General features: G+C 42.0%; 1 protein-coding gene across 1 annotated transcript; it reads right to left on the bottom strand.

Annotated features, from left to right (window-relative positions):
* Window positions 1–2,956: 2,956 nt before the first annotated feature.
* On the bottom strand, window positions 2,957–5,758 carry LOC308293294 (uncharacterized protein). The gene is made up of 4 exons (XM_080735745.1): window positions 5,656–5,758; window positions 5,312–5,436; window positions 3,772–4,027; window positions 2,957–3,544 (listed from the first exon to the last, which is right to left on the bottom strand). The coding sequence occupies exons 1-4, from the start codon at window positions 5,656–5,658 to the stop codon at window positions 3,134–3,136; spliced, it is 795 nt and encodes a 264-aa protein (XP_080591871.1). The 5' UTR covers window positions 5,659–5,758; the 3' UTR covers window positions 2,957–3,133.
* Between the last annotated feature and the right edge of the window lie 5,111 nt (window positions 5,759–10,869).

Here is a 10,869-nt window from a genome sequence, read left to right as displayed (position 1 = left end):
CACTAGGCCAGTGTAGTAAATAAGTATCTCGCTCAGCGGTGATTATCAAGTGATAGGAGACCTATCACTATATTGAGACCTATTAACTATTTTGAAAAGCATTTCTAAAAGCTCAAAAGACGTTTTTCAAAATGGTAAAATATGGCAAAAGGGTTTAGGGATAATGGGTAAGGCATGGACGAAGATAGTGTCCTAACTTTAGTAGCAAAAGTAAAAGTACTCATTATGCAGAATATCCCAGTGTTCACCCGTTTTAAAATGTGTAAAAAATAGGTGGCGCGGTCAAATGCACATACTGTAATGGAGTCAAATGCACATACTGTAATGGAGTCAAATGCACATACTGTAATGGAGTCAAATGCACATAATGGATATGAATGTGCACGGATGTCAAGACGCAATATTAAGGGAGGCTGCAGTGACAGTGAAGTTAGTCTGATGTGGACATATGCACTGTTAACATTCCCGGGCCTTGTAGCCATCAAGGTTTAACCGAAGATAGCTCTTAGCCAGTTGGGTAATGTTGGTGTTCGCCTAAATATTTATTTATTGTTCAGCTTGTTCTATTTTCTATTTTTGTCCAGTCTTATTGCCAGACCCAGGGGGTCGGCCTACATAAGGCTTTGTCGGTCTGTCGGTCTGTCTGTCGGTCGGTCGGTCCCTCTTTTCCTCAGTGTCCCTCTTTTCCTCAGTGTGCCTGTGTTTGCCTCTGACTGCTCATCTGCCCCTCCCTTCCCTTGCTCGGCTGATTGCCTTGAGTGCCGTCACCTGTACGGGACCAGCTGAGTTGAGTTGGCTGACGAGCTGCTGAGACTATAAATTCCTGTGTGTTCATGTGTTAGTTCAGTGCTGCAAAACATTTGCCCCACAGCCATACTAGTGAAAACAGCCCATCTACAAGCTCACAAACATTTCCAGCTGCTCAGCCTATAAAATCCTGTGTGTTCATGTGTTAGTTCAGTGCCATACTAGTCAAAACAGCCGATCTACAAGCTCACTACGCTTTGTTGCTGAGACTATAAAATCCTGTGTGTTCATGTGTTAGTTCAGTGCCATACTAGTGAAAACAGCCGATCTACAAGCTCACTACGCTTTGTTGCTGAGACTATAAAATCCTGTGTGTTCATGTGTTAGTTCAGTGCCATACTAGTTTTCATTGCGGGTCTGGCACAACCAGGTGACCTGGTCTAGTTTTATGTGAATACACTGTAAACTGCACTGCTGATGGGAAGTGTTAAATACCATTCTGGGACTGTTTTTGAAGCCTGGCTGCTCGGGCAACTTCACAGTCAAGTCATGTTTCTACTGTAAATACCATTTATTTTTTTATTTTGTCTTACGACAAGTGAACTGTAATGTCATGTACCTTTTCCTATGCAAACCTTGTTTGTCATGCAAAACAAATGCTTGCAATGGATTCAGAATTATGAAGAACCCCTAGTTTGACCCCTCACATGCTAATTAAAGCAGACTTTTTTTCTTTTTTTAATATTTCTAGTGGAGTCAATGGGACAGTGAATATACAAATGGCCATAACTTTTTTCGCGATGTTTCCAGCAGAGTAGGCCTCTCATTCTGTGGACCTTAATGACCAAACTAAAAGATAAAACAGAAATAAAAAGTACGGCAGAAAATCACAGGTCCCCTCCCATTTTGGTGACTGGGTCCCCGGCTACATGGTGCAACCCAACTGTAGACTGTGGTGTCTGGTGTGGACTTTGAAAGTTTAAAGAGTGTTCTAATGTGAGTTGGGTTGCTTGTTCGTCATCGATTCTTCCCGGGACGAAGTTTTAGGTACAGTTCACTCATTTTGATCCTCCTGTACTTATGTTTCCTGTGTTTTTTAAGTAAACTATGATCCTTCAACTCTTGATTTCCATTGTGTTCCTGCATAATGGGTCCTACACTATTCTACTAAGTCGTATCCTGACACACATAGGCGATACAATACTACAAGTAAGCTATTCAAGAGTATTTCAAAAATATTCTTTAAAAATTATTCAAAAGTACAAATGACAGTTTTACTTTGTAATATTTAATTTTAAATTAAATAAACATTAAAAAGAATATTATAAGTAAAGGCAAAATCACGGTCCCCTCACGCATTAGAATGTCCTTCTAATGCGTGAGGGAGCCTTGGTTTGATTTTTACCTACTGTATATTTTTATTATTCATTCCCCCCCCCCCCCCTTTTTCCCTGACTATATGTATGCATGCCCCCACCCACTGAAATCAAAGTCATTAAAATCACTGAAACTAGAGAAAACAGTAAATGAAAACATTTTAACACTCATCTTTTCTTTTCTCTAATTACATTCTAAAATATGAAACATTGTTTTAAAAAATATGTCCTTTAATGCTCAGAGGTTCACTGATGGCCCAGGAACATGTAAAATAGCACCTACATCATGGGCACCGTAAAAGGAAACTGTTGCAACTAATCATGGTGGTTGGGGGGCGGGGCTTCAACAATTGCAGATCATCCCTATGGCGGTCTAAGTCCAGACACCACGTTTCGAGATGGTACCATGCTGCGAACTGGAGTTATGGCTGTTTAAAGCCTAGCCAATAGGAAGACAGGGGGGGCGGGGCTTCCACAATTACAGCTCGTCCCTATTGGCTGGAAAAAGTGCCAAATCGTGTGAGCGTTTTAAAGTTGAAATCACGTTGCTACGCAAAAGTATGCCAGAGTTACGTGTGAGAGCAAAGTGTGACAACAAAGTGTGATAGCTGCTGCAGGCGTTTAGTAGACAGAGGGGGCGGGGCTTCAACAATTACAGCTCGTCCCTATAGGTGGAAAAAAGGCCCAAGTTGTGTGAGTGTTTTAAAGTTGAAATCACGTTGCTAGGCAAAAGTATGGCAAAGTAGTTTATTGCAAAAACACATTGATTTTAATTGGGGTAATTTTTTACCCCACTCATGGAAGAGTGGGGTAGTGATACAAAAATTGCAATTTCTTAAAATTAATGAAAGAATAAATAAAAATGCAAATGGCCTCATGTCACAAACATGTTTTATGAGGAATACCTGGAATATGAAAACATTAAACACTTTTACTTTTAAAGATTTTGAAGAATAACAACCCCTGGGGTAATTTTTGACCCCACTTATGCATCTAAGGGTTAAGCGTGACTAATTGATTTTTTTTGGACACGATTTTACGTTGTTCCTTCGTTTACATAAATTCCCAATTTTAAGGACCATACCCTTAAATTTCTCTATAAAGGGTACATATCCATCCAGCGCTACGCACCGAGTTTTCTGTGCGCAGTTGAAACACTCTCCGTTCTCCAGGCATCGATAGATGTGATCGATCCCGAGGGTCTCGCTCAGGTTGTCCAGCGCCTTATATCGAGATTCTTTGTATTCTTTGTCTTTGTCCTGCATGGCATTGGGCAGGAAGGCCTTAGTGAAGACCACGGCGTACTGATGCCAATTCTTCATGACCTTGATCATGTCCAGGATGCTTCGGTCATCGTTGGGAGTGGTGCACGGCTTCAAGCAGGGGGAGTTCAGAGTGTAGAGAATCAGCAGATCTCGGCCCTGCAGCAGTGGTGGAAGAAGTAGACTACTATCAGATATAAATTATAATATTATAAAAAAAAAAAACACCAGCAAAAAACATATAAGATGTACAATCACGATAAGAGTCAACATTTAGGCCTACTGTATTGTATCTCTATGAATGAACAAATATATCGTATCGCTGTTAAAATGTATTCGTTACATGCCCTATATGGATTATGTAATGTTTGTAACATTGGGCCTACCTTCAGTTCTAACACAGCGTTTTTATTTATTTTCTTTTTTACCGCGCCCAACACGCGCCACTCCGTGTGCTCCCTTTTCTTCTGCACCTTGGCTGCGACCACGTAATGCCCCGTGTAGACATGGCCTTGGTTGAGCACATTGAAAAAATCGCTGTTTGCCGGGTCTTTTTTGAAGACAGCCTGGTAGTCATAGGTTCCACTGTTCCACGGTACGCTGATGGCCAGAGAATACTGAACCTTGATTCCCTTTCCATAGCTAGAGAGAGAGAGAGAGAGAGGGAGAGAGAGGGAGAGAGAGAGAGAGGGAGAGAGAGAGAGAGAGAGAGAGAGATAGAGGGAGGGAGGGGGGAGGGGAGAGATGGAGGGAGAGGGGGGGCGCAGGGAGGAGAGAGAGAGAGAGAGGGGGAGGGGGCGAGGGGGGTGAGGGAGGGGAGAGAGAGGGGGAGAGAGAGAGAGGGGGGAGGGGGAGAGAGGGGGGTGAGGGAGGGGAGAGATGGAGGGAGGGGGAGAGAGAAAGAGAGGGGGGAGGGAGAGAGGGGGGGCAGAGTGAGGGGGAGAGAGAGAGAGAGAGAGAGGGGAGAGAGAAAGTGTGTAAAATCTGGGATTACGGGAGAGCATTACTCCTGGGTTAATTTTTTATGTGCAGAGAAATACCCAGTGATATTGACAGAAGTAGTAGTGATGGTAATTATGATTAAGTAGGCCTAGTTAGCATAATAGCAATGGCAGTACTAGTACTTGTAGTAGAAGAAAGAAAGAAAGAAAGAAAGAAAGAAAGAAAGAAATTGAGTTGCACAATTTGCATTAATGTTGCGGCCGAGGCAGAATGGGTGGAAAGGGGGAAACAGACGGTCCCAGGTTGTTGATATATCAGTCGCCAAGAGGCAGCACAGCAGGTAGTTACATTTTAGCCCATTTTCCACAGGCCCAACACCACTCCACACCTCACCGCCCACTTGTGCCAGGTTTTCCACAACAAGGACCTGGGTAGGGTGGTGTGAAAGTGGTACTAAACGTGGAACTAAAAAGTATCCAATCTAGAGTAGGTCTGAGCTAGGCCAAACAGGGCCAAACACTTCATAATGACTGTTGTAATACATGATAATAGATTCTATTGCATTATAACCACTATTATAATATATTATAGTGTATTATAATTATCATAGTAATACATTAATACTTGATAGTGTATTATAATCACAGTTATAATCCATTATAGTGTATTATAATTTAGGATAGTTGTAATACAAATTTATATTGTATTATAATCACAGTTAAAAGGGTAAATTTGGTACCCCTACCTTACCGATAGGCATACTTTTGTGTAATAGAAAATGTAAATATTTGTATGTGGTGCGGTGTTGTGTGGTGTGGTGTGGTGCTAAAGCTGCAGTCGAAAAGGGGCTTATATATACTGTATATTGTTACAGATACAGGGTAATAAAAAGTAATGTTTGTAATAGTAGCAGTAGTAACACTTAGCAATAGCAGTAGCAATAGCAGTAGGCCTACCGGCAGCACCAGCAGCAGTGTTACTTACGTGTGCAGGATTTGCGACATGATGGTTTTCAGTAGTTCAGGTGTCAGGTCCCGAGCCTGTGACATACCGGTACATCCAGGTCTCACACACACTACCATCAGCACACACACACTGACAACCCACATCTACACACACACACACACACACACACACACACACACACACACACACACACACACACACACACACACACACACACACACACACACACACACACACACACACACACACATCCATGAATATCAGAGTAGGAACAATCAACATGTTGAACCATAGTAAATATATAGGTATTTGTCCATGATGTCAGGTTATGTCTCTCAGTAAAGAAACAACCACCAACTCACCATGTTGTAAAGCTGTTTTCTTCAGACAGACACCTGGAGAGACCCGAAGAGATGAGATCAATCAATCAATTAGAAGTCACAATCGATCAGTCACCGATCGGAGAGACCGGAGAGATGAGATGAGCTGAGAGGAGAGAAGAGGGTGATTTTTATATATGGGATTACTTCCCCAAAAGTTGAAACATCTCGGTTGCCAAACCAAATATGGTTTTGCCCGCATAAAAAAAGCAAGTCATTGCTCATGAAGAAGTTGTGGTGGTGGCACCGGCATCTGGGAGCAGAGATAGTAAAAGTAGCAGAGATGGTATCAGCTGCATGCTGTTGATTTCCTTTTCCAACACCTGCGTTGTCATGATGGCACCACCGCTTGTTCCTCTTCTTAAGCAGAGCGCGAGGATCAGCATGGCCGCTCAGCTGCTCGGGGTCATCAGCGGCCGAGGATTTGACGAGGCCGTATCAGTGAACAAATGAACAGATGAACCAGACCGAGACCAGGCGTATAACATACGGTAACAAATGGTCAGTGGGAAAAAGCCACTTTAGAAATAAGTGTCCCAGTGTCCCTGTCCTGAGGGCGAACTTTCACAGAAAACAGCAAGTCTAGGAGCTCACATGTGGATCTTGGGATCCTTATGGGAAGACTCCAGTTTGGATCTTGGACTTCCATGTGGCCATCCTATGACAACAGTCACCTACTTACTGTATGATGTCAGTCAACAGTGGTTCTTAGACTGTGAGGTCCAGGGACCCCCAGGCCTTGATAGGGGTCAATGGTTCCATTTCTACACTTCCCTGAGATCAAATAGGGGTCAGTGGTCTAATGCATTTCAAACTGGGGGTCCTTGACATAAAATAAAAAAAGACATGATTGAGAATCACTGCTACATTATAGCCGTTAATATATCTTCTCTTATGGTTGGTCCCTGACATTCCTTTTGAAAAGGGGGTTTGAGGACTAATATGTGTCAGTTTGGGGGCCTTGGCATGAAAACGTTGTAGGCCTATAGCCTACACTAGTGTGCATGTTGGCTCAGTGGCATACGTCAGACAGCATTTGCTAATTGGTATAATGTGTGCCTACTGTGTAATTAGTTTTGCACACCTGTATTGTGTTTAAGCTTGTATAAATACCCAAGCCTTGGAAATGCAGTCAGTTCTAGCCAAATTCAACAACATTCAATACCGCTCCCCGCAACTTTGTAGCAGTCTGGTCATCAAGAGGAACTAATCGGAGAGAACTACTATGGGAGAGGGTCCGCACAAGGCTATGTCCGCTGCCGGCTTAAAGGGGAGAAACTAGAGACACCATAAGCCTCTCTACCAAACCACCCCAATCAGACATATACAGCAGTTTTGATACCATGTTGATGGCATCCCACAATCCGACAAAGTACAGCAACTTGCAATGGGCCTGGTGTACAAGATACACTACACCACTTGATACCCAAGTACCTGTCAAAATACTTTATAAACTTTAAGGATGTCCATAATTACAACACCAGAGGCAGCGCCACAGATCACTTTCAACCCAGAGTCAAAACCAACAAAGGGTCAAACTCTTTTTTTCTGCTATACCACCAAAATGTGGAAAGCCTTACCGAAGGCCATAAAGGAGTGTGGATCACTAGCATCCTTTAAAATTGCCCTGAAAAAACACTTACAGGCAGCAGCCGTTCGCAACTGGTAAAAAAACTAACCTCCCCTGCCCCTTCTTTGTATATAGGCTACTTACTGTTTGTTTAGACTTACTGTTTTCTTTTTTTGTTCTCTCATTTTATTTTATTTACATATCTACTGCATAGTACTGTGTTCTATTCGTCTGTCATTCAATGTTATATGAGATACTTTAATGGTTTCCTGTGGAAATAAGCTTAGTCTTTTCATGGATCTCCTTTTAGTAGACCTTGTACCAGTGAACTGTACCGTCATGAAACTGTACCTTTTCCTATGCAAACTTCTAATAAAGTCTTCAATCAATCAATCAATCAATCAATCAAAAGTTGAAACATTTCGGTTGCCGAACCTAATATGGATTTGCTCGCATTAAGGTTAAAAGATTACAGCTGATACCCTAGCAACAGGTCATGTGGCAAAAAGCCAAAAAGTTAGACGAAGAAGCAAGTCATTGCTCATGAAGAAGTTGTGGTGGCAGCGACTGCATCAGAGAGCAGAGATAATATATTAGGTAACAGAGATGGTATCAGCAGCAGGCTGTTGTTTTCCTCTCCAACGCCTGCATTGTCATCCACCACGCTTGTTTTTCTTCTTCAGCAGAGCGCGTGGCTCAGTATGGCCGCTCCGCACTGAGGGCAGGGAATAGGCCTAGCCTACTGACCCTTTATCAGTGGTGGAGAAAGTACTCACATGTTTTACTTGAGTAAAAGTATCAATACTGCAACGTAGAAATACTCCGTTTCAAGTAAAGGTCCATAATTCAAAATGTGCTTGAGTAAAAGTACGAAAGTATTGGCATCAAAATGTACTAAAAGTACCAAAAGTACAAAATGTTTGATAAAAGCAGATCTACAAGCTCACAACGTGTTGCATCGCAGCATGTTGTGAGCTTGTAGATCGGCTATTTTCAAATAGCCAAGGTACAACATGGGCTAAAGTAGAGTAATGTATGTTTCATAATATAATAATTTATATCGGCAAAGTAACTAGTAACCTACGTTTTCAAATGAATGTAGTGAGTAAAAGTTCAATATCTGGAACCGAGATGTAGTGGAGTAGAAGTCAAAGTATTGGAAATTGGAAATTAAATTGGAATTACAATTACCTCAAAATTGTACTCAAGTAAATGTACTTTAGGTTAGTTACACCACTGCTGTTTATTCGTCCATAGCTAGAGAGGACATGTAAAATAGCACAGAACAACATGGGCAATGTAAAACACTGGACAATCCCATTGCTCAACAATGGGATTGTTATTACAGTATGAGCTTGATTTTGCGTTTTCTTGACATTTTCTTTAATAGGGCGGTAAGTGATTATGCCCAGCTCTTATTTAAGTGTAATTATTAATTATCGTACTGCACCGGTGGACACATGTGCCTTCTTCTAGTCTGCATCCTCTCAAATAAGCTGATTATTTCTTTTATTTAGATTTGTTTTGCAATGAAGAAAGAAATTACGCTCAATATTCATCACATCAAACAAACAAAAACAAGTGTTACAGTACATGTTATTCAGCGTCAGGGGACAATGCAGAAAACATTGTAATACATTTGAATACATTGTAAAACATGATCCTGTCCCTGTTTCTGCTCTAACCAAGTGGTTGTCAACCCTTTCTATCAGGTTGTGATCCCCAAAAATAATCATATTTGAGTTGAGGCATTACATTTAGTTTGACTTTATTCCACACATAAATACTGTGAAACTAGCCTATTGACACTGATGATACTACAGTGCAGATGAGGGGGGGTCCCTGAGATCCAATGGTGTCAAATGGGGGTCAGAGGGCTAATGCATATCGAACTGGGGGTCCTTGCAATACAATAAAATAAACAATAGTTGAGAATCACTGCTATAGCCTTTAAGACATCTTCTGTTATGGGGGTCCCTGGCATACCTTTTGAAAAGGGGGTACGCGGTGATAATATGTGTCAATTTGGGGGGGCCTTGCATGAAAAAAGTTTGAAGAGTGTCATGGATCAAACCTTTATTTAGTTAAATGTATATTTCCTGTGATGTGCTCTAACACAGTTGATGGAGGGGGCCACTATATTTCCACTCTCACTCCAGAGGGCCACATTGCATATATCTGTCAGGCAGGCACATGCACATACAGTATAGACATCAGAGGGGGCTTGAGCCCCTGCCCTTTTATCCATCTGTATAAAGTGCCCTCTCAAGACAATGAATGCAGTTTTTACTATGGTGAAAGAAATGCAAATGCCCTCTTTCCATGCCTGAAGTAGGCAGCATTCAAGAGAATTGCCTTGTCCAAACTCTCCTGAACTTTAATGCAGCATCTTGTGTTGAAAGAATTGCCCTCTCTGTGTAGAAGTCAATCATTGAAAATAGCCGACCTCTAAGCTCACAACACGCCGCAACGCGGCGGGTTGTGAGCTTGGAGGTCTGCTATTTTCAATATTTTCACCAAAAGGCTCTTTTTGAAATGTCAGGCCCTGCCTCTCTAACATTCTCTGCAAGTCCCTGTTGTCAGGCAGAAACCTTTAACTGTATCTCTGTATTTTATAATGGTATATAATGGTATATCGTAAATGAATGCCCCACTTCGTCATTGTCACACAAAAGTAGCAAAAATAGCCTTCTACCACTTTTTCGAGTCACGTGTTCAAATACTGGATTCTGATTGGCTAAATTCCGGAGGTTATCAGAGGACAACTGCCGCAAAGTTGTGTGTCCGAGATCAATGCGCCTCAGTGTACATCCGGGGACTTCAGGAGGTCCTTTCCCCCAACCAACAAATGACGGTGGCAACGGTCCTATGTTTACTAACGTGCATGCTATAGTCGCCGATTTATTTGGATCCAATGCAATCCGCCAACTTTAAAGCCCCTTTTCTCTGAACCTATGCCTTTCTGGAAGCGAACAGCCTCTATTTACGGCCGGAACGGTACTTCTAACTGACGTTAGTGTGATACCCTCACAAATGTGAAGTAACCTTTTATTTTGTCAGAAAATGGTTATGCACTTTATTATTTAAAGTCCAGTATGTTTATTATTTTTATTACGCTATTGGTCACAAACCAAGTATTATCAGTAGTGATCCACTATAGTGCACTTGAGATGGAGAGCCGGAACCTTTGTCTGCAGCAGGTGTTTCCCTTAGTTCCTCCTATAAGGTGTAGGTGCGTTACCCTCCCCCCTTCAGATCAGCTTTGGGAAACACAAGAGATGGTTCAGTGTCCTCATTCCTGTGTACATTTCCTCTGTTTTTCAGGTTAGTACAACGTGAAAACAACACCAACTTAACTCATAAGATGTAGTGTTTATGTGAAGAGACTGTGCTGAGTTTTTATGAAGGTTTTGTGTGTTTAATATCGAGTTTAAAAGTCGAGAAAAAGTCCGCGAAATGGACGCCTTGCAGGGTTGCATAATGGCTGCGGCCACGTTGAGAAGCCTTTGAAGTTGCCGCCTGCTTGTTGTGTACTGCACAAGTTAACATGCTTGTTTCGTTTTATCCACGACATTTCCACTGTTGGTTGCCTGAACACTTGACAGAGATATGACTGGTGAAGGGTT

This window comes from Nannobrachium achirus (assembly GCF_963921795.1).
Source record: "Nannobrachium achirus genome assembly, chromosome: 10".
In the NCBI taxonomy this organism is placed as follows: domain Eukaryota; kingdom Metazoa; phylum Chordata; class Actinopteri; order Myctophiformes; family Myctophidae; genus Nannobrachium; species Nannobrachium achirus.
This window is presented reverse-complemented; position numbering and strand designations above follow the sequence as displayed.

Coding starts and splice junctions, on each gene's coding strand:
- LOC308293294 (XM_080735745.1), bottom strand. Junction 4,028..5,311: donor ATGTCGCAAATCCTGCACAC/GTAAGTAACACT, acceptor CTCTCTCTCTAG/CTATGGAAAGGGAATCAAGG. Junction 3,545..3,771: donor ACGCTGTGTTAGAACTGAAG/GTAGGCCCAATG, acceptor CCACTGCTGCAG/GGCCGAGATCTGCTGATTCT.